This window comes from Amblyomma maculatum, chromosome 4 (assembly GCF_055883805.1).
Source record: "Amblyomma maculatum isolate TAMU_Amacu chromosome 4, ASM5588380v1, whole genome shotgun sequence".
Taxonomy (NCBI): Eukaryota; Metazoa; Arthropoda; class Arachnida; order Ixodida; family Ixodidae; genus Amblyomma; species Amblyomma maculatum.
In genome coordinates this window covers 23,060,920-23,087,639 of record NC_139347.1, presented here as the reverse complement: position 1 = coordinate 23,087,639, position 26,720 = coordinate 23,060,920, and the positions used below count along the sequence as shown (strand labels likewise).

The 26,720-nt window shown below is 44.0% G+C and overlaps 1 protein-coding gene across 1 annotated transcript; it reads right to left on the bottom strand.

The window, feature by feature from the left end:
- Nucleotides 1-870: 870 nt before the first annotated feature.
- On the bottom strand, nucleotides 871-26,484 carry LOC146190492 (putative fatty acyl-CoA reductase CG5065). Its single transcript, XM_084600179.1, has 12 exons — nucleotides 26,344-26,484; nucleotides 22,942-23,058; nucleotides 17,201-17,376; nucleotides 15,083-15,155; nucleotides 14,835-14,944; nucleotides 13,541-13,715; nucleotides 12,862-12,906; nucleotides 12,297-12,415; nucleotides 9,361-9,600; nucleotides 6,947-7,076; nucleotides 3,434-3,561; nucleotides 871-1,021 (listed from the first exon to the last, which is right to left on the bottom strand). Exons 1-12 carry the CDS (start codon nucleotides 26,482-26,484, stop codon nucleotides 871-873), a joined length of 1,605 nt encoding a protein of 534 aa, XP_084456305.1.
- Nucleotides 26,485-26,720: the final 236 nt, after the last annotated feature.

Below are 26,720 nucleotides of genomic sequence, written 5' to 3'. Positions count from 1 at the left end.
TAAATCACAGGGTTGAACGTACGAAGAAGTAAAGCACTCCTACGCCAAGACTCAACTTCAAATGTTGGAATTCGTGGCACCGAGTCCCTCTAGAGACATCACTGCCGCCGTCACTCAGTGGTCATTAAGCGGTCGTGTCACTGGCCTGTACCCACCAATGCTGACGACTATACATTCTGCCACGAAAAATCCAATCCAGACAGAACGCTAGTTGAATTTCATTGGTGGCAGTGCACATAAACACAAAACCGCCATCGCAAAGTGGGACTCCTTAATTTAGCAGCCGCATTTCTCAGTTTCGTCACTTAATGTTGGCTTCTTTGCCGCACATGCCAAGGACGTACATTACGACCACATTCTACGGCCTGCCTCTATATTTTACTTGCCGAAATATGGATTAATCCCAAACAGCTGCTTGAACTCATAGACCACCAGTAGTGTTGCGTCGTTCGCGACGGCCACAACAAAGCCGCCGTAGTAGCCATCTAAGTATAAGTAAGGGTCTTTGAGCAGTGCCTGCTGAACTGTTTTCTACTTCCGATGAAGTTGGTTCCGCAAAGTTTGGAAACGGCTTGCTGGTAGCGGCTGTCTACTTGTCACTAAGTACGCTCACCAAAGACATCGTCCGCGTCCCTGCCTCGCATGAAGCGCACATCGGTCCACACCAATGCTTTGCCGGCATACTGCAAGACTCGAAAGTAAGATAATATTACGCCGCCGCAATGTTTATTTCAAGGTTTTTATTTATTTTTGAGCGAGTTCATCGCGCTTGCGCGCAGTTTTCGCCGGTAACATGGCAGCTGTAGAAGCTCTCCAAAACGCTGGTCTAAGTCGAGGCCACCTGGGACACTCTCTTTGTGAAAACGACGATCACTCATGTCGCTGGTCTAGGAGGGTTTCACACAGTCTTGTGATCATCGTCGACGTCGACGAACCCAGCTCCCGGGCTCTCTCCGTCATCAGGAGTCGCGGCAGCAGGAAGAGGAAGGGAAGGCGCAAGAACAAATGCGCTGCGTACAGCCTGCAAAAAGAAAACGGAAAGTGTGGTCGGCTGCCTTTTTGAGACCCGCCGCACCCTGACCAATTTAATTTCAGCGCGCATTTGAAATTATAGCAAGGAACTCGTAGCTGTATGGACGATGGAATATCTGCGGATATATAGTCAAAACTCAATTTAACGAAACCCGATTTAATGAAGCTATCCCGATTCCTTCTCAGACGCTCATATGATCCAATGCTGTGAGTAACTCGAAATAACGAAGCTAATTTCGCTATTCGTCCCGATTTAACGAATCTCTTGCTGAAAAATGAAGGTGAAAAAGTATATTTTTGGTCCATATTGTACAAAACACTCAAAAATACCTGCAAGCCAACGGTAAATCGTGCATCAACTACGTCCCGCTCTTGCCAAACTGCGCAATGCGAAGCGCGAGTGATATTGATTTTAATTTACGCGATTCCGCTAGTGGTAGAAAGCCTGCCCGTCGACCCGGTGTCGGCAGCGGTACCGCATGCCAACACTGTGACAAATTATGGTTGACCTCAGTCTGTTGCTATGGTTTACCGAAACACATGAGAGAAGAACGTACGAAAAATCCGGGCAGATGTTTCTTACAAGCCGCAAGCAAGGAAAGATCAGCGACATCTTTGCTGGGAAAGAAATTTAATTCCATGGGACCCTTATTGCCTACGTAAAAATTTCGTTGCTACTTTTTGTACGTGCTATCGGTGTTAGTACGGACTGCAATTTTATTGTAGCAACATAGCACAGCTGACAAGTTGGTATTGCATTTAAAGATGACATAACTGTACAGCTTCCTTGGGCCTTCGTTCAAGTTGGCTGTTACATCGTTTCAAAACACGATTTCATTTTCAGCGCATTTACGCTTCACTAATATGAGGCCGCGGTACTTCCTTGATGCCGCGACGCTATATAGTAATCGACTGTATCGGATTTAGTGACCGAGAAATGCCTCCCTCGATTTAACAATGTTCCCGATTTAACGAACTATTTCGCGGCTCCCCTCAACTTTGTTAAATCGAGTCATAACTGTATTGATTGTTATCACATTCATACACTACATGAAAAAATCACTTTCTTTCAAAAGCTCTTTTTCACACAATGTTTGAATTTCTTGTATGATGGCGTCCGAGATAGGCATTAAGGCATACATACTAAACGTGCGTGAACTCTGCAGCCTAGCCCTACTTTGGGGGGGCCAGTTGTTTGTATTATGAACGCCGCCATATAAAGTAGACCGCGCCTCGAAGCTGGACTCTTCTTCCTTTCGAGCAGGCCCTTCGGCAACTGATTCAAACTTTATGCCGGATATACGAAATGCATTCGCAGAAGTTCCATTTAATTCGTTTCGAAGGATGTCTAGTTCTGACTACTGAATAACCCAGAGAATCGAATAGGTAGATATAAGATTCGCTATTCGAAATGTTTCTGTATTCGATACCCGTAATGTATTCGTGCTTCTAAAAGGAAGGTGGCTAAGAGATTGATTTTGTAGAATTAAGTCCGCATGTTTCTTTCACCTCTCGCCCATTTGGTCATGAGTCTGCTGAGTTACTGGAGGTGAATCATTAAGGCAAGTGGTTTTATTGCTCGGCAACCTCTAGCCGGCATACAGTCGATGTGTTACAACACCGTGGCCATGAGCACCTGTGAGCAAACCCACGAACACCACTGGGTTGGGCCCACACACGCCTACAAATCTGCGCGTGGTTTAACCGCCCCTAGTGGATGGCTTCAGTCGGCAACCTAATCAGGACAAATCGGTCTGTATAAATACAGGCACGCATAAGTGCCAGCACACGTGTTAAGCTACTCGACAGGTGAAAATAATAGTTTGCACCCTAGCGGAAGGCGCTGCATAATGTGTGAACCGCTAAAAAATGCGAATGTTCATTTGTTTTGCAACCTGTGAAATGTACATGTAAATCAACTTCTTCTAAACAGACTAGACACATGACCCCAGTCATTCCGCGTCACCCTTCGATAATGCTGCGAAGGTAACTTCGGATGGCTACTATGTTCTGATGGGGCAGCGCCTTCAATGCGCAGATCCCCTATTATGCATCAGCGAGCGAGTAACCACTGCAGCTCAGTAGTGTGATCCCGACATATTTATGAGTGAATAAAGTGTGGAATATTGAGGCAGCTCAATGAAATTAACATTGGTGAGCATTGCTTGTTAACAGGTGATGTTTAATAATCATTTCATTCCTGTAGTAAATGTTTGTTGAAGTTCGCACCGCATGCGTGTCAACTTCACGCCCCCGCCTGTCTTACGTTAGAAATGTGACTCCCTATCATCTCGGAGAATATTTTGCGAACATCTTCACTTGCGCTGCTTAAGACGTAGTTGATGCTCGGGCCTCCTGAATTTGGGCAGGGTTTTTATCCGTCAGCCGCAGGTGTCCTTACCATTTCAGCTGTCTCCGGGCGTCAGCAAGCTTGTTGTCCTCGGACTTGAAGAGGTACTTGCGAATTCCCAGCACGTATTGATCCCAGTAAGGTCCCCAGTCGATGTTCTGTACATCAAGGCTGAACAACTGCAAAGTTAAAATTCATCTTTTGATCATCTGGCACATACTTCCTTGCTGCAGACAGCAAAGTGAATATGGGCGTGACATGAACACTCGCTCAGTGCTATGGCAAGTATGTAGTGCCCAGAAAATAAAGCGGAGCAAGGGTTTGGAGAAAAAAACGGTCTCCTTCATCAGGGCTGCTGGCGAGGCAAACACCAGAAGTGTCAATCTGAACATCTGGGTTACCCACAGGCATCAAAAGCTATACACATGCGCATCCGCTTGCAAGGCGCGTCGCGAAACGAAATTTTGTTAGTTCGTGTGTTTCGTTTTATTTTGAGAGCACTAGTACGTCATCTACTATTGGATTACTCTAAAGCTGCATGGGTGCACTGCAAATACCCCAAGAGGCCAGAAAGAGCGTTTCAAATTTAAATTGCTTTAATACCCATGGTTCGAAGCAATCTGTGCCGCGATGATTTCGTGAGTCGTCCAGTCTGCATCTCTTCCTTTTTCATAAGGACCTTCGTCACTGCATGCTATTTACTGCACTCACTGTATATTAGCAGCACAGAAAATAAAATACTTGCTTTCTGTGCTGATCACTAACTCTTATATTTACTTTCACGGTTCCGGATTGTAATGTGTGTAACTGTTACTATTTCTCACATAGGAAAACAAAGCAATTATATTAGTTCAATATTTTGGCGTTTCTTATTTGCTACTCTCATGCGGTTCCATTTTACTGACACACTTGCATTAAGGGTAACTAGTGCCATCATCACTCTTGGTTATTAGCGGTAATGTACTTCGCTCTTGTCCTTCCCATTATTTTTCATGTTTTCGTGTCAATTTTCGCTTCTGTGCTTCAGTGGGTCCGTGTGCTGTGTCCAACCTCTGTATTTTAATTTCTCGTCGGTGCTTATAACTTGATTGCCAGTGTTCATAATTTCCTCCTTCTATTACTTTTGAACACGCTACCTTCTCATGAAGCTAGGACATGAGGAAGTAAAACGTGCAAAAATTGTAATGATCAGCTGGATATGAGGTGCTATGAAAGCACAAGGAAAGGGGCGGTAAAACATGTCATATGCAAACGGCAGAATGCTGAAATTAAATGTCCACGTGGGGTCGAAACTACTCAGCAGGCCTCCACTACCCAGCACTGTTTTCTCTCTTTCCGCATTCACTCGCGCTATCCTCCTTTCCCTCACGGTGCGGTTCAGGTGTCATCTGATATAGTATGACAGGTACGGCTGCTTCCCTTCCCTGTAAACCAGTTTATTTCAAAGAAAGAGCCCGTCTAGCTTGGTAATGGTTCCCGTTTGTCAGCTCCTCCTGAGGATGCTTGGTCACATGTATCTATTTGTCTTCTCTAATTGCCAGTTCCTGAATTTCTTTCTCTAATGTCTCATACATAATCTTTAGCATACGGTCGTATCAGAAAGGCCATATGACATAAAGCTTCGTTTAGCAAAACAATACAAGCGCGTTGACTTGGCCTAGGTGTAGCGTGTCTGATTCAGGATGCATTGGTCCTGGAAGGCTGATTCTGATCTCACTCTTCCATCTCAAAGGATAGACCTGAGTTTGAAGCTCCTGCCAAATCGGCCATGTCATGTGGTTGCGTGACGTCAGGCAACCATACAATCGATCAGTGGCCGGCCATGTTACCTGCCAAATATTACTTGCCAGAAGCATGAATTAGATTGTTTGCTCGCAACGGCAAAGCCGACAGCGTCGACGTCGGCTTTTAGCGCATTAGTGCAGAGAGCTTTACTGGTTTAATGCATGAATCAGAACAAGCATAGCCTTGGTTTGGTGGCATAACCCTACTTTCAGCTACTTTCATGTTTCGCATTACACTGTTCTCTTCATCATCTTCATTATCATCAACCTGACTATACTAGTTAAATTTTGGTAGCGTTTTATTCTTTGTAATGGCGTTAATTACCTCACTATTTTTGAGTAACCACGCGCCAGTGACACTTGCCTACAACTAAATATATAGTCGAACCTGTTTCCTTAACTCTTCTTAACTTTCTTTAGCCCAGCGGTGGCTATGAAGTCTGAGTTAAGATCAGATCACTTGAGGCATGAAAAAACTGCTATAAAGCCGCCTTTTTGTCTTCTTGATTCACTTCAAAGCTAAAACTAGGCCGCCTCATGAGCAAGAATCAAAACGAGGGAAGCAGAAGGGATTATATCGTAGTTTTCTTTTTTCCTTGCTCACGTTACGCAGACTTAACTTTGAGGTCATAGCCATCGCTCGACTGTTGGAAACGAAAAAGTTCAGAAAATAAATTCAGTCATCAGTTGTTTGGCGACCGTAGACGAAAACCAAGTGATCTATGTAAGTGATGTCTTACGTATCGTTAACAGAAACAAAAATGCAACCAGCCAAAATTTAGTGGCTATACCTATTTAGGCGTCCCGTTCTTTTTTTTCCTGCCTCCGTTTGTCATCAGATTTTTTTGTTCTTAGGGGTGCATTTCTTACTGTTCTCTTAGATTCTGCATCTGCCTTTTTGGAGAGCACTTCGATGTGAGCTGCAGTTCTCCACCATGGTAAGAGCGGAATTGAATATTAATAGGTCTGTCTGATTCGGCTCCACTTTCTGCGCCATTTCAAAAGTACAGTCCTTTCGCGTTCATTTTGCAAATGCAGCGCATACCCGCTCTACATTCGTATTTGTTATGCACCAGATTCCAGTGTGATCCAGTAGTAGTTCTCAGTTGTCTTGCACTTCGTGAAAAACTGAAGCGCTATTAAAATCGGCTCTTCGAGTAGGTTGAGATGTTTGCGACCGTTAACGTGGGCGGCAGGCAGTTGGCTTCAATTCTTTGGTGACGCCAAGGCAACCAGACAACCACTCCTGCATTCGAATATTCGTTCTGAAAACAGCCAGTGACAGGCTGTACTTGCACAGTATAAACTGGCGTTGCTCACTCGTGACACTAAAGCGGAACTTGAATGAACTGGTGCAGAAAGAGCTGTTATGCTGTTAAATTAATCGAAACGTTGTTCCACCCTCAAGCGCTCAAAGGTTTTACGGGTCGGATAGCGCTTTTTTCCTCACGAAATAATACTGAATGCCATTGTGTGCTTTGCAGTGTACCGTACAGTAAAAAAAGCTGCCTTTAATTAAAGTACTTCAGTATTTATACAGTGCTCACTGCCCAAGAAGTTTCCTTTTTTTTTATCGTTCAGCGTGCCACTTTATGAGACACGCCAATGGCCAGACTGAAGGAAGCATTTGTCTTAGTAACGAGGGGCAACAAACACTGATGGAAAGTTGCGGGAACATGCTGTCAGTGATATCATGCAGTGAATATCCATTTTGCACACTAGCACGTATGCCATATGGTAGAATAATGTTTCCTTGACCAGAGGTAGAAACGACCATTGCCTTCTTATCTTTTGATGAAAGGTCAGCGGTGAGTCTCTTGACATTTCTCGATCTGAACAGCCAGTCATGAGTTGTGAAGTACCGCAAAACATCAGTGTTTTTGCGAATCTTCTGGTAGCGTTGTACGAATCTGCAAAGTAGGAATGTTAAAAAAAATTGCAGGTAAACACGCAAGCCTATGAACAGAGCTTTCATGCGAGAAGCCCTCCAAAAAGCTCAAGCATTGTACCTAGACTTTGCCTTTTTCACAAGTTTTACCATCACCCCCTGCTCAGCATACATCCAGCCGCACGCACCATGAAAAGACCGTTTACCCTCCACCTGCCCGGACATCTGCGCATCTGTCATCTTTTTTTGTTCGCACCCCACGGGACTGGAATGACTTGGCAAACACCGTCGTACTTCATTCCGACCCATCCACCTTCAGATCATCCATCGAATGATTCATGTACTCGTCAACCACTCCCTCATGTAATACCCCTTAATGGGGCCTTTGAGGTATCAATAAATAAATAAATAAAATAAACTGTCCACAGGTTGTAGGACCTTTGTTCCATGGTCCTCGGTCCCTAAGTGGCCCGTCATCGGGAAGAGACGACTTGCACAAAGGTATAGAGCAATCCTTCAGGATTGATTCCGCGTTAAAGAATTACACGCACGCGCACCAACGAAAATGGGCACCGACACAAGGCCCTGCTTGCGTTGTCAGATGGAAGGAAGGATGCACTAGATGCGGTCCTCCTGTGAGGGTACAGACCTCGATCGATCGTCCCTATATTGCCTCACAGCCGCTCCGCACATCTATACTTATGTCTTTTGTATAATTGTGAGGTGTTACGTGACAGAACGCCGAATTTATCTGGTGCGCCGACGGCGGTGCGATGCACGTGCCGGACAGGCGTTGCGTGGCAAGAACGACAAAGCGCATGCCGGGCTCGAGGAGCGGAGTGGTGATGTATCGGGGAACAGAGTTTTCGAGCAAGAGAGGAAAACAAAGGAACGGCATTAAAGCATGGAGGTTATCAGAGTACAAATGTCTGATTCGTGGTGCTAAGAGGCCTCTCTTGGATCACCACTGCGAAGCTGGCCTTTAAGCCTTCAGCTTGACACGCCATCGGCGGATCTGGTGCTGGTCTCGGAAATCGGTTACGCTACAGCTGCCAACTTCCTGGGGCTCCCGACGCAAGTCCGCCGGCGTCTCCTTTGGGTCCTCTCTGCTCCTGCTTTCCCCTGGCTCTTCGTAGACCATTCCGGAAAGCTGCACCACCGGCGAGACACAACTCACCCAACCGCGTCTGCCCTGGCTACAAGACATTCCTGCCTTTTCTTGGACATTCTTTAATGGTGAACGCTTTCATTTAACTTGCAGTGTTGTGTGCATTTTGTGTGTGTTTTGCTTTAAGCGTGATTTTTCTATTGGCGTCCCAGCTTCAAATTATAAAAACAGCTTCGTTTTGTTTTGTTTCATTCGTTTGTGATCTTGTTCCTAAACTGTTTCGGGACGAAGCCCACAAAGTTTGACAAAATGCCTTCACGTTAGTGAAGCGAAAGCATATATACAATTTTCCAGTACGTAGCATATGAGGTCAAAATAGAACCACAGGTGGTGAGGGTGGCGGATATGTTCTGCTACCAACAAATTGCCTTCATGATCTCAACAGCAAGCTTTTTGCATGCGAAACTACGTGATCATCTGAAAACAGTATAACCTGTGACAGGGCGAAAGAACGCGTGCAGTACAGTTTTCATGAACGTTTGGGCAAATGCCAAGGACAGCTTGGATTTAGTACTCCGCGTTTTCCAGCCTCCCCTTTTTTGAAGTAAAGGTGCTTTCTAAAAAACCAGTCATATGTGATCTTCTCATTGAGGCTCTAAACCAGAAATTCTTTCATACCTGCGCCGCCAGCGAGTAGGATTTCATTATCGCGGTCCGCAACACGCCTATGAAAGCCTCGTTTGAGCAGTCAAAAAGTTTCCCTGCAGGACGAGCTCCAGTTTATTAAGGCCAGATTACGGTACGCCGTTCAATTTCACAGCTATTACATGCTCTCTGGAGGACATCCTTAATGTCTTTAAGGAATAACAGCGCGGAGACGGACAAGGAAGAAGACAACACCTGCGCAGCGCAGGTGTTGTCTTCTTCCTTGTCCTTCGTCTCCGCGCTGTTATTCCTTAAAAATATGTACCAACTAGCTCAACTTTCCGTGTTATTGATCCTTAATGTCAGTAATAATCTCCAGGAAAACCTCCATTCGCACTGTTGCCAGGCAGGTCATACGAACCTTTCCCAGCAGTAAATTCATGTCGCATCATGTGCACCATGATGTCGTTGAAGTTATTTTCGCCGATAGAGTTTGAACACTGTGCCATTTAGGGCAACGATGCCCGCCGTCGAAACTGTAGGAGGTACCAACCTTGCCTTCTGTCTCTTCAGCTGCAGTGCCAGGTCTCCAACGAACGCAGGCAGGTAATGCAGGCACCATAAATTGACATCGTGCCATAGATCACTCGTGGTCACTGTGAACGTTGGGTAACGGGCCACATACGGTAGTGGGTGTCGAATAACAGCCTTCTGGATTGTTCTGGTCATTTCACCCCACGTATGGCTTTTAACGGCGCCACTGGTACAGTGGTACACTCTCACATGTTCGGGCCTGCGCAAGAGCATGTGCATCTGCTTTGCAAAACATAGTTTTACAGGAAAAAGAGGGAAGCCAGGAAATACGTTCGGCAAGGCTAGGAGCACACTACCAACTGAATAAAAAAAAAATAGGGAAAGAAAAATAATTTAATAATAAGAGGCAAGCCGAGGTACAACAGTTTGTTTTCGGAAACGGCTGCGTCAAGTCCATGTGAAGGCTGTCAAGGACTAAATAGCGAAGGGTCGCGAGTGCTTGGCTTAAAGTAAAACACCTCAGCGCACTTGAAATAACTGTAAGCGTCGTGTGGGTTGCGCCACGTGCATCATCGTGTCGAACGCCTTTCCTGGCTTCTGTTAGTTTTCGGAACAACGTGTACAATTCATTCCTGGATTTATAACACTGTGAAGACAGCCGCAATATGAGAAGGAAGGTTAGTTAGCTCATAAGAGCGAATTCTCTCTCATGCGCAAAAATTGAAAATTATAAATGGTGAACATTCGGACAGAGGAAAACTACCGTAAACTGCAGGATGTAGTGTGCGGAATACACGCACGAATAAATATTTTACGCTCTGTAGACTGTAAAGCAGGCCTGTGTTTGAAATCGTCTCACATCATTTGGGAATGTGGTAGAAACAAAGCTTTTCATAAACTAGAAAATCCGAGTGTGGAACAGTGGGAGAGTATGCTCTCCAGCGGCAACCTAATGCTCCAATGAGGAGGCTTTCGCCTTAATATAGAAAAAAAGCATGTCGCTGACTTCAAAGGATCCCGCGTAGTCTCGTTGGAGTCATGAACAGCCAGTAAAACGTGTAGTGTCTCACCTCACAGGGGGGAAGACTATGATGACGACTCTTATAATTTATCGGCATACAAAAGAGATACCGCATTTGTTCTACATACCTTAATTTTTCTGATAACGATGGTCAATAAAGGCTCTTATAGTGCACAATTTTTGTAGCAATTGTTAAAACAGACTGAACGTTTGCCAATGTGACCAGGTTCGCGGACTGCTTACTTAGCTCCGCGAACCAAAGACCCGCGGTGCGGACTATAGCCCGGAAATTGTGGAAACTAGAAAAATGTGAAGTTTTTGCCGGTCACTCATACTTATGGAAGAATTACTGGTCGCGAACTCATGATGTCTACCCTTTTCAGATATGCTAGCTCTTAGTGTTAAGCTCTATTCCTTCAGCGCAATTCGAGAGGAAAAGGAAAACACACTGTGCAGACTATTGAGGCTGCGACATCAGACTTTGCACATTTAGCAAAAAGACGGCTACCTCCTCTCAACTGGGGCTGCCAAACCTCATCATGGTAACAAGTATTGCATGGTTACACAGCGGGCACAGCTATCAGCGAGGTGCCTATCATGTGGTGTCATGTGGTACATGTGGGATTTGACGCCCCGAAACTGCCCATGGGCTAAGCCAGACATGGTATTGGTTAATTTCAAACAAAATTCGGTAAACTAGGTTTTTATAGAATGCCCAGATATCTCACAGCACACATCCATTGTCGCGCAGGACTCCGATGAGGAGTATCGGCTATCCTGCCCATTTTATCGCTGTACGTGCAGACGCGCTATAAAACTGGCAGACGTTAGGACATAAGGCGTAACAGTAAGTATCATGTGCGATGGTATCAGTTGCATAGATATTTTCACTAGGGTTCTTTGCGATAACCTCACCTATCGGGCTAGGTGTCAAAGTAAAACCTGGCCAACTTTTGTCCGCCGCAACAAAGGCGCATCAAACAGCTTTCTCCCACTGACATAAAGCGCACCTGTGCAACATGAACCTTACTAAGGTATAAAGACAAGTTAGCTGAATTTGACAGATCAAATGTGTATTTTCTATTCAAAAAGTACGGAAGTTAACGAGGAGACATACATAGAACATCCGTCCTTGTATGTCCCATATTTTTGCGCTGAAGATATTCATTCGGAACTTGCTTCGTAACCAGTAACCGATACGCGCTCACTGAAGCCGGAGAAAATATAATTTGTGCAAGGAAGACGTGGAGCTGAATAGGACGCCAACAATCAAGTGCTGGCCATATTGCTTTTGGCCGGCAGGTGCGGCGCCATTCGACGGGTCTCTTGCACTTAGCTAGAAGGCTAGCAGGGAGGGGAAGAAGACGCTAAGCATCCTTTAGTTGCCTAAACTTTTTACATGTGTGTTGCAGTCAACTATGATCAGACGCCAGTTGCTACTTACCGAACAGTTTAGCGCAGCGCAAACTCCATAAACGAAATCTGTCTCCCTGAAATGTTTATACGCATACGGTGATGTGTCCTCGCTTTTTTGGCGTTTTCAAACCTACCTAACCATGCCTCGCAATCACTGCTATCTTTCAGATATGAACCAAAGCATACGCGTAGTTCCGTCACGTACTACGTCTGAAATTCATGCACTGAATTTCCACTTCAGCAGAAGCGTGAGTAGCCTGTCACCATTGCTCCCATGAAAAAAAAAAAAACCAAACGTTCAATAAAGGCACTCACTAACAGGAAAAATAAAGGAACAAAACGGTCTATAATTATGTATTCACAGAAAATTACTCGAGCTTCCGCAGTAGTAAATGGTCACAGCATTCAAATTCTGATGCAACATCGACGCTAGCGCCGCTCATTGCAGTGCTAAAAGCAGCCCCGAAAGACAATCTACCATCGCAGGCAGACATCCAAAAATTGGGCATAGCGCTAACCTTGTAAAGGCGGTGTGCCAGGCAGCGCATATGAGCATGTTGACGACAATGTCCACTGGAATAAAGTCACCTATGCAGTCCTTCTTCCCCATCACTGATGGCAGCAGGCCGGTGCCTATCTGCGCAATGTTTTACAATAAAAAGGAGCTGTACCGTTGTGCATGACAGAAAATTCCTAAAGTAAGAACAGCATAGCAGTAGTATAAAACATTTATTTAGCATTTGTTTATTTAGGTCCTTTGTGCCGCAAAGTCGGAGCTGGACATGGCCACCTTTCAATCCGCCCACGTTGGGTTTTCTTTACGAGGTATACCTTAATTCTCTTGGAAAGCCCATACTATGATTTGCTGCATTCGTAGGCAGCACTAAACTACACACGATGTTTAGTTCGTTCTTGTAAACAAAGGAGTAAACACGCGAACATTATAAAGAAAAGGAGGTGACTACTTTTAAAAGCGCTCGCCTGTGATGCTTCCGCGTACTTGTAATTTTCAGCTCCCTTCTAAATATATCTATGTATCAAGATGGGAATTTAAAAATTTTTAGATGTCTGACCAACACTTACCGATACTATGACGCTAGTGCAAGCCGCAAAGGTGTCTATCCAGCCCTTTAAATAAAGCAGAAATAAATCGAGCAGTTAAGGTCAGGTTTCGGAAATTCTTCGTATACGTGGATAGGACGGTCGAAGCACATTTTTAGATTATTGAGAGAAGCAATGCTTCTCAACAAGCTATAAAATTTTGAAAAATAGATTAGTCATTTTCGGAAAGTAAAAACAAACCAGCCCTTTCTTGGAGCATGATAGCCTTAGTTGCTTACGGGCCAAAAACCTTACCACAACACAGCACAACATAACACGCGTTATAAAATAACACGTAATATCATAACACACTATTCGTAGTACTACGGTAGGGACTACTATGGGAATAACAGCTTGCTTTATTTTGATGGCTATACTTATCTGTCAGTGCTATGATACCTTCCGCGTTAATACAGCGAATGCTGAACAGACTTTCACGCTGAGCACAAATGGCGTTGAGTTCATGCCGGCCCTGTCGCCTGATCTCTATGGAGCGGAAGGAGAGTGTAGCAATGTATTGAGACTTTGAAGTAGCTTAAAGAAACCCGAGAGTCTTAATGCGTAGCCCTTCACTGTACCTAGCTTACCTCTTTGAGGGCATATTTGGAGAGTCAGAAAGAACTACCGAGTCAGTTAGTCAGTCAAAGCCGTGCTGCCTTACCGGGAAAGGCTCTTTCCACGAGGCAGTGACGATAGAAGGTCTCACTATAGCGACAGGGGTAGCTCCACACTCGTCCCGCAGGAGTAATTCTGCCAAGCGTTTGGTCAGTGTGTAAGTGTTCGGAAATCCAAAAAGGAATTCACCAGCACTACTCACGGACTTGTCATCCGTACACCTGCAGAATAAAATTTCTTCGTGTTTTGCCCATATCATGAACGCAGCATGTACAACTCTCATCAAAGCTACATAGCACAAGGTATTTGCTTCTAAGACTGTTAGCGGCACTTCCAAACACATCTGTCAGCCTAAAGCTTACGAGGATCGAGGACATCAAGTCCTTTGTACAATTAATATGACCACTAAGAATACAAAACGAGACACGTTTGAGAACTCAGGAACGCCTTAGGTCGTATAATCTTGACGGGTGCTGTACACTGCGTAAGAACATCTCAATTTTTCTGAAAGCTTTCATCGAGAGTTGAGCCAGGAGGAAGAGAAAAAGTCTTTTATTTAATTAATATTAGACTGATAGGTAGCTGGTCACCATAATCTTCGGACGCCGGGCGGTCTCTTTATTCTAGGAATAAGTTAGCTGTCGCTATTTGGCGCATCCGCTCAATCAGCCAGACAAAGCAGCCTCACTTATCGCATAATGTGCTAATCTCATTTCCTCAAGGGCTCTTGCTCTGCCTACTACACTTTTCTGGCTATTGAATACATAAAGATATAGACCAGAGTCCCATAGTCAGCAGACTTAACCGGAACCTTCCCAATAGCATTCCCATTATTTCCCATTGGTAATCGAGATGCCACAATTATGCGCAGGGAACGTAAACGATCTTAGTTATGTGACTGCTGTTAATGACCAGTAATCATCTTTCAAGCCCCCCCCCCCCCCCCCTCCGCGCCCAAACCCTACCTCACACCAATCATAATCACGCTGCCGGCTACTTGCATCAGCGAAAGAGAAATTCAGTGCACTTCCTACCAAACACTCTCCGACCGTCATCATCATCAGCCTGACTAGACATACCATAGGACGAAGGCCTCTTCTTATATCCCTCCTATTAACGTGGTGCTGTCCTAGTGGCATCCACATCATACTCGTGAACCTCCTCATCTCAACTGCCCAGCTACCGTAACCATCTGCCGCCGCCTGCTACTCTTGATTTCCTTAGAATTATAGGCAGTTACCCGTAGTGACAAATAAATAAGCAAAATAAATGACACTCTGAATACAAGATTTATGATGACTAAGCTTAGAAGGGAAATCTGTAGTTATGGACATACTCACTGAGCGGCTGCTATAAATTTTTCGATATCCCCACATGGTGGGTAAAATATTTCGTGCACCTCTCTCCTTTTTTCACAGTTGGCGTACGCTGTTGACACATGAACAAAAGCCTAGAATAAGAGAAGGCGACAAGTTCAAATATTAAGAAAGTGCACAGGGAATGAAGACGCTAGCTTTGCCCGATTGTTACGATGAAATTTTGATAAAAATGTACTTAGCTGAAAATTTTTGATCTAGAAGGAACTTACGCAGAAGTCCGGAATTCGCTTGCAGAGCTCTAAAACACGTCGCGTACCCAAGACGTTTAGCTGAACAGCCGATCTGCAATATAATTCCGTCAATTAGTACTGCTGACGGTATACTGCAATCATCATCACCACCACCACCATCATCATCATCATCATCAAACGTTTTATTTCCACCGAAATGAGACTCCTTTTTGGACCCCCCGGCACGCTGGCCTAAGGGAGTCCTACTCAGGAGCCTCGCAAACTAAGGTCTGGTGAAGACACAATGTTGCTTCACGGCCTCAGCCGCCAGGCGGATGGCTGGTTGCTGTTGAGCACGGTTCTCGCTCCGCAGCAAGGTCTCCCAGGCTTCTCTATATATATTTTGCTCGGCGCCCGGGCTGCCAGCACATTCCCAAATTACGTGGTCTAGAGTGCCTCTCTCCCCGCATGTTATGCAATACTGGCCTTTTTCCTCTTTAGAAATTGTCACGTATACCCAGAAGGGGCTTATATAATTTCCCCCTTGTAATCTTCTCCGCGCAATTGCCTCCTCGTTTCCAAGGGAACGGTCGGGCGGCGGAGACGTCACATTTAGGAAGAAAACTGAAAGGCATACTGATGATGTTTAGTTTTTATCATCGCTTTTCAGACATTATTATAGCTTTACAACGCTGTGGAAAATTCAGCAAGTTGCTACACTGGGAAAAGCAGCGCGAATGAGGCAAACCAACGGAAATAAACGGACGAGACTAAAGATTATTTTGCATCACCATGTCTATTATTTACAGCCCCGCTTTCCACGTGAAAGGCAAGTGTAATTCCTGACGTTACAACTTTTGAAATCGGAAGGACAACTGACTACCTGGCTGGAGCAACAACGAAGCCATTTTGGCCCCTGTTCAAAGTGTGTGCACAAAATGGCCGCCTCTAGTTCCTTGAAGTGATCAAATGATGCACATTAGTGTTAAGCGAAACGAATCGAATACAATCTGGACTTTGCGAATAGTTTTCGAATATTGGACAGGAAGTGAGGATGCGGAATGCGGCAGTATTTGAAGTCTTTTTCGGAAAACGCGCCCACACCGACGGCCCATAGTACACTGCTGCAATTAGTATATTCGTTTTTACGCGTATACACAATTAGTATACACTTTTGATGGCATTGATAATGCCATACATATGACCTCGAACACTGATTGAGATGGCAAGTTTAAGCCAGGCCCACCATACTATTCCGCCGTGTCCGACATTGGAGACCATCTTTCATAACTCTCACTCCTCTAATCTACTGAAACTTGGCTCCAGTGTTGCCGCGATGTTTGTCACTGAGTTCGTGTTGCCTGTACTCCACAGCATTGTGAATTTCTACAGCTACAGCCTTAGCTCCGTTAGTTATATCACTTACACTGTCGCTGCACTGTTTCGCATGAATAATCGTCAAATTCTCACAAATCGAGAATATTCAAACCAGGGGGAATTGCTTATCAATTAAGCTATTCGCATTCATTTCGATACCAAAGCTACCCTATTCATACTCGATTCGATTTCAAAAAAGCGCAGTTACCGTAGTCGCCGAACAAGTTATCCTCATCCTTCTATGCGATATTTATTGTTTTACTTTCGCATCAACTGACACTTGCTGGTGCTACATGCGTTCTTGCGTCATCAGTGCAAAGCAGCTCATGCCCGTTCACCTAAACATTCAGGGCAAGATGCCCCGGGTGCCAGGACTTGCCTCGGGGGCAGGTTTCGACAACCAAGAGCATACTACCCTGCTATGTCCTGCCTCTTTTCCAGGCAGGAACACTGGATTGGCCCCTGCTGCTTTTATTTTCGGAGTGAATTACCTTCACGTGATCAACTCGGGTACTGCTAAACCCACACAGTACCGGCATCCGGCATACTGGGAAAACACGACAACACGGTGTATACATACGTCCCGGGACAACTCCCTCAACATATATGTGGATAAAAATTGCCCTATGTTCCGAGAAAGGTGGAAATTAATTTTTAAAATAGGCTTTTTTGGGTGTAAACCCCTCGTTCTTACCATTCCCGATAGCATAGTTTCTATCACTGTGACTTCTGGAGAACAAAATAAAGGAGAAATGCTTGATAGGTATTTCAATCACTCACTCAAGAGGCTCATTGAACTTGACGATGGCAGCTGAATGGAAAACCACGGACACTTCTTTCACTAAGGTGGCCCAGTCCGACGCACTCAGTCCCAGGCTCGGAAGCATGATGTCTCCTGAGACTGCACTCACTTTCTCAAGAGCAAACGGTTGATCTCGCTTTAGGCGTTCAAAAACCTATAAAAAAATCAGAGCAGCCGGCATGATGAAGGCATTTGATTGTGTTAGGTTGTATCCTGTATTTAGGCTTTGCTGTACTTTATGCTTTAATTTGAAATCTATCAGCGTTCGCCGGTGGTCTCACTTAATGCCAGACAGTAGCAGGGAAACCGAAAATCAGTTTGTTAGTCATATTGGGTTTTATGGCGCAAAAGCAACTAAGGCTATGCTGCGCCAAACACAAGGTTAAAAACTGGTGATATAGATTGATAATCGATTGTCTTGACTGTTACAGTTCGTTTAAAATGCTGGCATCATTCAGGAATTTAAAAATCTCTGCAGAATCAACTAGTGCTTATTCACCTAAAAGGAGCATGGGGTGTAATGGAATGTGTTCTCTGTAAAACAATCTAAAATATTTTTTCCTTAGATCTTCAAGTTCTGTACAGGTAATTAAGATGTGTATTACTCTGAGTTCACCACCACACCATTCACAGAGTGGTTTATCTAGTTTTGCTAGTAAACAATTGCGAGTGAGATGAGTGTGTCCGATACGAAGGAGACATAAAATTACTTCTTTAAAACGTTCTTGATGTCTACTCGACTTCCATTCTCCTAAAAGTGGCTTTACAGAATGCAATTTATTGTTCACTTGCTCTTTCCATGTGACCTGCCATTTATCTCTCAATTTATTTTCTATTAGCTTAAACAATCCCTGTGCAACAAGCTCACTTGTTTTGTTTGACTGAACCGGGCTTGCGCAGCACATGCATCAGCTCTCTCATTGCCGTCAATCCCAACACGGCTGGGGACCCAGCAGAACATAATGTTATGTTTTTGAGAGGTGATTTTAACTATGTCATGAATAATGTTTCCTAGTAGCGGTTCTTGAGCATATTTTAGTTTTAATGCTGCGAGCAGGCTCAAAGAATCAGTGTAGATGATGTTATTTTTAATTTTATCTGACTATTTGTTCTACAGCAACGCATACAGCATAACACTCGGCCGTGAAAATAGAGGCGCCCTGCGGCAGACGTACCATTTCCTTTCTTTTGTCTTGAACTACAGCAATTCCTACCCGTGTGTCTGTTTTTGAGCCATCTGTATAAAATTCAGTGTAGGCACATATTTATCTTGAAGCGTGTAAAATTCTTGTAGTATGTGCTCCCGTGGTGTTTGTTTCTTGTGTAAATGTGTGAGTGAGGAATCATATACAAGAAGGAGATTATACCATGGTGGCAGATGATCATTTCTTGATGCAGTGTTAGGTCGAGAATCCAATACAGCTAGCTCTTTGTATTTATCTTCAAAACGCAATACCAAGGGCCTGATAAAATGTGGTTTGTTATAGAATAAAGTTTTAGATGGGCATTTTGTGACTATGGAGTAGCAGAGATATTTCGGGAGAGAACGGATTGCAACGTTGGTGGCTCCTAATCGACGCCTTTCTACATCTACTTACCCGCATGGCATTACTCAGTATTTTTTGTCTCATGACCCATGTCTCATATGACTCATAACCCTGGACTCATGAATTACATGACACGGCACTTTCTTGTCACATTACGAATGACTCGTGCCTCGTTCATGATACAGCCCTTCTTTCTACCATGATTCATAACTCTCATCCGGTCATTGACTGATGATGTCACGAGGGGCTAATCTCCGGCGATAAATTTTTCGCACACTTTCTCATTAATAAACGTTCGAGGAAATGCAGTGGCACATTAAAAATTTCTGAGCCTGTCTCTGGTAGGTGGTAGTTGGCAGGTGACATGGCCATGCTCTCATTGGTCGTCCGATTGTGTGAGGTCATAAGACCACGTGACTTGGACTGGTTGACCGGCCAACTCGAGCTTCGCTTTCGAGTTGGAAGGGAGAGATCGGAATCCAGCTTTCCCGGATCATTGAATCTCGAGTCTTACACGCTGCCCCTCGGCCATGCAGGCGCGTTCACACGGCTTGGTTAATAACGGAGCTTTATGTCGTGTGGTCTTTGATATAATATGGTAGCTTACGACTGTATTCTAATGAGTCCATGCGGGTTGATAGAGGCGCAAAACTGAGGGATTAGTGATTAAGCAAGTAGCAAGGTGCACGCATACGCGAACGAGGACACGCATGGGGAGCAGGCAAACGGGAGTCATTAACGCTGTCGCGTCGTACCCTTCAAGGCGCAGCTTAGGCACCTTCATTTTTCTATTACATTATGCAAGCATTTACGCAGAAACATCCACAAACATCCACAATCACTGGCAAAATTACATGTGGTAAGAGCGCTGGCTTAAGAAATTTTATTTTGGTGCGACTTCCCAATCCTGTATGTCGCAAAATTTTGTACCCAGCCGTACACACAGAATGCATCGAAGATGCATCATATCCCTTCAGCTGTACACACAGAATGCATCGAAGATGCATCATATCCCTTTTGTGTACATCTACCATAGGACGGCAATTCACTCAGTCATTTCCCGCGTGTGTAAATAATGAAAATGCCTTCCTTCTTTAATTACTACATAAATTTTCATTGATCCAGCTCGATGTATGCGATGCACTAATAATACAATATATCCTTAGAAACCTTCGTACTGTATCCATTGGATGAGAGCCTCCTTTTACTATGTCCATATTTAATGTAATTGCGTTTTTGTTTTTACTGTTAACCATAAAATGTCAGTGCGAAATTACAAGAATATTGTATTCCTTCACAACCTTATAACACGCACATATTACTGCATAATACGACAATATATCCTTTATGTTATACAAACCATGCGCGTTTCATATGTTAGTTGTATAGCTGTGAATATAAATAAGATTGTAGCCTCATGCACTGCAATCAGTCATGTTCTACACTGAGGCATAAATACACAAAGAAAAGATCACCGAGCCAGTTTGCTATCTCTAGCTCAAAATAAAAAAAAATCTCTGATAATTCTTAAATATTCTCTAACTAACCAGTATTATTCTTTTCCTTCAGGCCAAATTTTATGATGAAAAATATCCGAAAAGTGGAAATCACCTCTTAACAAATTATCACGAACTGTCCTGCGCTGCTCCCAGACAAGCCAGCATGAACATATTTTTGTACACTGTTGCTACGCAAAGGTAAAATACGTTTTATAAGAGCGATGTGACGGGCTAGTTGGTATTGCTGACAGTATAAGAGCAGCACGGTATAACGAGACACACGAGAAAGGAGACACACACACGGACGCTGACTAACAACTGAAATTTTATTTCAAAGCAGCACGTTTAAATAGGTAATAGGGAAAAGGGAACAACAAGGAACGCTGCGCGAAAGCCGGTGATCAGTGTAGTCAAGTTAAAAGGTAAAAGAGATGAGAAAAAAGGACGCGATATGAGGCTAAGAGCGATAAAAGCAAGCGGTGTAAAGGGCCGATGGTAAGGAATAACAGGTAAGAACGATAAAACATTAAAAACGATCAAAGATGGCCGTAAAAGGTTGGTAAAAGCGTATAATCACGTTAGAGAAATTAAAACCAGGAAAAAAATCCACAGAAAAGGCGTTAAAACCTGATTAAAATCCATAGGTCAGTGAAAGAAAAGCCTTGAATGGATACATGGAAGTCACTATGAAACCTCCGCGCCATCCAGGAAGTCAACTTTTTTCTTTGACAAGGAGATAGATGGTGTGCTTACGCATGAGTTTTTGCGTGTTGAATCAGGAATGCTTCTGTAATTTCTCTGGACAGCCTGTTTCGTCCTCTGCATATGACGACACACCGGTCGAGGTCAGGGGTGCACTATTCTCAGGATTATCCTTATAATGATTACATTTTTTGCAGTGCTTAGCGAGGTTGCCGGTAATTGCCATATTGCCCATACTGTTTTCATGTTCTTAAGCCTTATGCTAATATACCTTCCAGTTTGCCCGATGTACCTCTCCCCGCATGATTTTGGCACATAGTAACAACTTCAGTTTCACAAGGCACGTATTGAACAAAATGCGGCTTCCCACACCCACGGGCGACCGGAGGGTTGTTCCCTTTTGAACAAAGCGCGGATAATTTATTCGAAGCCGAGAAGACTACCCCTTACATTTTCAAATTTCCGTGGCTGGCTCCATTATCAAAAAGCACAAAACGCACAAAAAACGTGACGTCCCCGCAGCGTCCAGCAGCGAGCGCAGAAAAAAAAAAATGTTGTAATGCCTTGTATCCACGATATCAGCCATTGTCTTAAGAAGGTCGCACACCGCGCAGGCGTTGACGTAGTCTTCTCAGCTCCGAATAAATTATGCGCGCTTTGTTCAAAAGTGAACAACCCTCCGATCCCCCGTGAGTGTGGGAAGCCGCATTCTGTTCAATATGTGCCTTGTGAAACTGAAGTTGTCTTTTCTGTGCCAGTATCATGCGGGAAGAGGCACATCGGGCAGACCAGAAGGTGTATTACCATAAGGCTTAAAGAACATGAGAACAGTATGGGCAATGTGGCAATTACAGGTAGCCTCGCTAAGCACTGCAAGAAATGTAACCATTATAAGGATAATCCTGAGGATAGTTGCAACCCTGACCTCAACCGGTGTGTCGTCATAGGCAGAAGACGAAACAGGCTGTCCAGAGAAGTTACAGAAGCATTCCTGATCCAACACGCAAAAGCTGAATGCGTAAGCCCACCTTCTATCTCATTATCAAAGAAAGAACTTGATTTCCTGGATGGCGCGGCGGTTTCATAGCCACTTCCATGTATCCATTCAAGGCTTTTCTTTCACTGGCCCATGCATTTTGATAAGGTTTTGAAGCTTATTTGTGGTTTTCTGTTTTTTTTTTTTTCTGGTTTTAACTTTTCTGACGTGATTATGCGCTTTTACCAACCTTTTACGGCCATGTTTGGTCGTTTTTAATGTTCAATCGCTCTTACCTGTTATTCCTTAACATCGGCCCTTTACACCGTTTGCTTTTATCGCTTTTAGCCTCATATCGCGTCCTTTTTTCTCTTCTCTTTTATCTTTTAACTTGACTACGCCGATCACCGGCTTTCGCGCAGCGTTCCTTGTTATTCCCCTTTCCCTGTTACCTATTTAAACGTGCTGCTTCAAAATAGAAATTTCAGTTGTATAGTCAGCACCGTGTGGGGAGGTGTCTCCTTCTCGTGTGTCTCGTTATACTTCGCTGCTCCTATACTGATACGTTTTATAAAATGATGTTCATATAAGGTTTGTTGACCTCTTTTTCTTTCTAAAAGCAATGGCAAGCCACGAATACACATGTTGAACTAAGCTCTACAAATCCTCGACTCACAAACATATAAAAGATCCCACTGGTACCACGCTGAGCCCTGCTAGTTATTCGGAATACTGTTGTTGTGCAATTACCATTATCTTTCTTCGAGTTTACCTGTGCAAGTACAACATCAGAGCATAATACGTCGGCATAGAAAACAAACGGAAGGTAGTATATCGTACGGAAAGAAAGTATAGCACTGTCCCGCTGCTGGACTAATATGTGAAAATTGCTGTCTCACTCGCGACAGTATCCATGTTTACACCGGCCTAAGAAAAACAGGTTTCTCTCTGCTACGTTGGCATGTCCAAACAAGCAAATTATGAGTGAATTTCACCTGTGAGCCCAAAATAGTTGCCAGCCTCTCTTGTGGCTCCTCTCCCCGCTTGGCGCGTATCAGAAGGTAGACCCGCTTCAGGTCGGGACAAGATCGGAGTAACTTCTCAATGAGGACCTGTGGGGCGCATAAAGCGAACAAACGATTATTATATATAGATCAGAAGTGACAGAAATGGAAACGTTACAGTTGGGATACATATTCTGCTCTGGATGGCTAAACTTGGACAATAACTATTTTTAGGCAAGTAACCAGTCAGGAAGGTTTTGGAAATGTCCTTCTGCATATCCACTTCACCCTGATAGTGCCATGGTCGATGCGGTTGTCCTAAAACTTCAAAAACTTTGCCTATAGAATACAGAGGAGGTGATGCTACTCTGCAAATTGTGGGGCACCGAATACTTGTAATTAGTCAGGCCAATTATTCGGTAGAATAGATCCGAAGGCCCAGATGTTTTCAGCGCTTCAAGAAGACGGAGGCCACAGCTGCAGAGCTATAGCACGAAGGAACACATTTTATTTTGGGTCTTCTATGGGGAAAGCTCTAGTATGTAAGGGTACGGCGCTTGTATTTAGTTGGCAGTCCAACATTTCTTAGGGCATCTTGTTTCGTCGTCTTTTGAAATCATGGTTTGCTATGTCTGCTGAACTGTACTGATTAAGGGTCACAAACTCTGCCTCCACGGAATCACTTTTGACACTTGGCTACTTCCTGTGCTCATATTGCGTAACGCAATGCCACCCCATGCCCGCTACCACACTTACTGGAAACTCTTTTTCTTGCTAAGTCCCATTGCTAAAGCCAAATTTTCGCCCTGTCAAAACTTTAGCTCGGTTTGTAAATTGAGAAATTGAGGCACCTCCTCAACGTTTGTTCAGTGCTCTGTCACACTGTGTAGGCACCTCCTTTCTCTACAGTGTTCTACAGTACTCCAGGTACCCACTCCTAGGATAGTCTCTTCGGTGCGGCGGTATGTACAAATAAATAAAATATTTAAGTAGACGAAAACAATTTTAAAGACATTTATCTGGCACTGTCCCCTTAAACTCCGTCAAAGCTAAATCGCAGTAAAAAATTTAGGTGCTCTTGTATGGAACTTGTCGAAACGTTGGCCAGACCAAGACTAATATACCCTTGTCAAAACATTGCCTCGGCTTGCGAACTGAGGCTCCCCGTCAACCCTTGATCAGTGCTCTTTCATGCTGTAAAGCACTTAGGCACTTATGTTCATTCGCACATACACGCCTGCAAAAGTGTGTTCAAAATACAGTATAAAGTGTACAATGCGCAGGTATTAATGAGAAGTTATGGCATCCGAAAATTGCAGAAATGGAATTGAAAGGACACAGGGCAGGGAGTTCCAGCTTTCAATGGCTCTTGGGAAAAAACTTTGGTAGTGCTTTGGTAGCGTTAATGCCTTTTGTTTGCCACAATCGTTATGCTAAATTACTTTATGTATTTGTTTAGTAATCATATCTTCCTGAATGATATTGTTGCGAAGAGGAAGTTCGGCAGTGACGCGAGAGGAGCCCTGAAGAGGAGCCGGATGGCTGAAGGGCTCCAGGGGAGGCGGAGCACCCAAGCATCATCGTCTTCATCGTCATCGTGGTGGCAAGCACATCATTCTCTTGTATCTTTCCTTGAACATCCTCACCGTTACGCCACCACTGATTTCAATGAACCGATCGGGACGATCGCTCGATGGCCCCGAAAAGTGCTGCGAAGAGGAAGATCGGTAGTGGCGCGAGAGGAGCCCTCGCGCTAGGCCAGCCATTAAATCATCATTCACCCTGTCGCCATGTTGCGCCGTCTCTTTACTTGTCGCCACGTAAAAATATTGCGTATCGCAGTACTGCCCCACGCTTACTGGAAACTATTTTTATTGCTGAAAGCCCCATTACGCGAACTTCTTTCTGGTGCACACTTACTGGAAACTCTCTTTCTTGATAAAGCCCTATTGTCAACATTATTAAGCGAAAATTCTTCTGGTGCACACTTATTGGGGGCTCTTTTTTTGCCAAAGGCTTATTACGCAAAACGTTCTTCTGCAGCTGTTGCCCCACGTTTATTGGAAACTGTTTGTCTTGCTAAAAGCCCCATTACGCGGAAATCTTTCTGATGCACACTTATTGGGAATTCGTTTTCTTACTAAATGCCTATTACGCGAAAATTCCTTATGCATTTATTGCCCCACACTTTTTGGAAACTATTTGTCTTGCTAAAAGCCCCATTACACGAAAATCCTTCTGGTGCACACTTACTGGAAACTATTTTTTTTTGTTTTGCTAAAAACTCCATTACGCGAAACTTTTTCTGATGCACACTTATTAGGAACTCTTTCTCTCACTAAGTGCCTATTACGCGAAAATTCTTTCTGCAGTTATTGCCCCACACTTATTGGAAACTATTTGTTTTGTCAAAAGCCCCATTACGCGAAAATCCTTCTGGTGCACACTTACTGGAAACTATTTGTCTTGCTAAAAGCCCCATTAGGCGAATATTCTTCTGGTGCACTTTTACTGGAAACTATTTGTCTTGCTAAAAGCCCCATTACGCGAAAATAATTCTGGTGCACACTCACTGGAAACTATTTGTCTTGCTAAAAGCCCCATAACGCGAAAATCCTTCTGGTGCACACTTACTGGAAACTATTTGTCTTGCTAAAAGCCCCATTACGCGAAAATCCTTTTGGTGCATACTTACTGGAAACTATTTGTATTGCTAAAAGCCTCATTACGCGAAAATCCTTCTGGTGCACACTTACCGGAAACTATTTGTCTTGCTAAAAGCCCCATTACGCGAAAATTCTTCTGGTGCACACTTACTGGAAACAATTTTTCTTGCTAAAAGCCCCATTACGCGAAAATACTTATGTTGTACACTTACTGGAAACTTTCTTTTTTTTTTCTGCCTAAAGCACCATTATGCGAAAATCCTTCTGGTCTACACTTACTAGTGTACTCTTTTTCTTGCTAAAGCCCTATTACGCAAAACTTCTGCAGTTACTGCCCCACGCTTATTGGAAACTATTTTTCTTGCCAAAGATCCCATTACACGAAAATCTTTTTTGGTGTACATTTACTGGTGTACTTATTTTCTTGCTAAAGCCCTATTGCGCAAAAACTTCTGCAGTTACTGTCCCACGCTTATTGGAAACTATTTTTCTTACCAAATATCCCATTACACGAAAATACTTCTGGTGCACACTTACTAAAATCTCTCTTTCTTGCTAAATCATAAGTGTCAACGCTTGGCGAGACCCCTAAAGATAACCGCGAATGTGTTAATCGCTAACAGCTAGGCTACCATGTTGCGCCACATTTCTTGCTTTCGTATCAACATTATTATGCTCCCGTTCTTCGGACACGTTCCGGTTGATGTCAGTGCATGTGGACACCTACCTTTCCTATGAACCCGGTCCCTCCTGTGATGAATACCACTCGGTCGCGGTAGAATTGCGCAACCTTGGAGTCGCCGTCTCCTTCGGCCTCGGCAGCCGTCCATAAGGCTGGCCACCGCGTCTCGGAGCCCAGGATCTCCATGGAAGACTCCAATTGGCACGCTAAAACGGACATCGTTGAAAAATTAGCAGAAGCATCCGCCTACTAAAGCGACAAATGGCGTTTATTTTACAGTGTTTGAGCATGACCGATAACAGAAACGTAGGAGTGATATGAAAATATCACAGTGAGCAAATGAGCAAAAATCAGATACGTTTACAAGGCGAGCAAGCGCATCTTTGAAAAGTTTGAGGAAACCATTGCCCATTTTGTCCTTT

Excerpts from the sequence above, each read along its gene's own strand:
- LOC146190492 (XM_084600179.1), bottom strand. The coding sequence starts at position 26,484 with ATGGAGATCCTGGGCTCCGAGACGCGGTGGCCAGCCTTATGGACGGCT. Across the intron at positions 14,945-15,082 it reads AGCGAATTCCGGACTTCTGC|GCTTTTGTTCATGTGTCAAC; the intron begins GTAAGTTCCTTC and ends CTCTTATTCTAG. Across the intron at positions 9,601-12,296 it reads TGGCACACCGCCTTTACAAG|GCCCGAACATGTGAGAGTGT; the intron begins GTTAGCGCTATG and ends GCTCTTGCGCAG.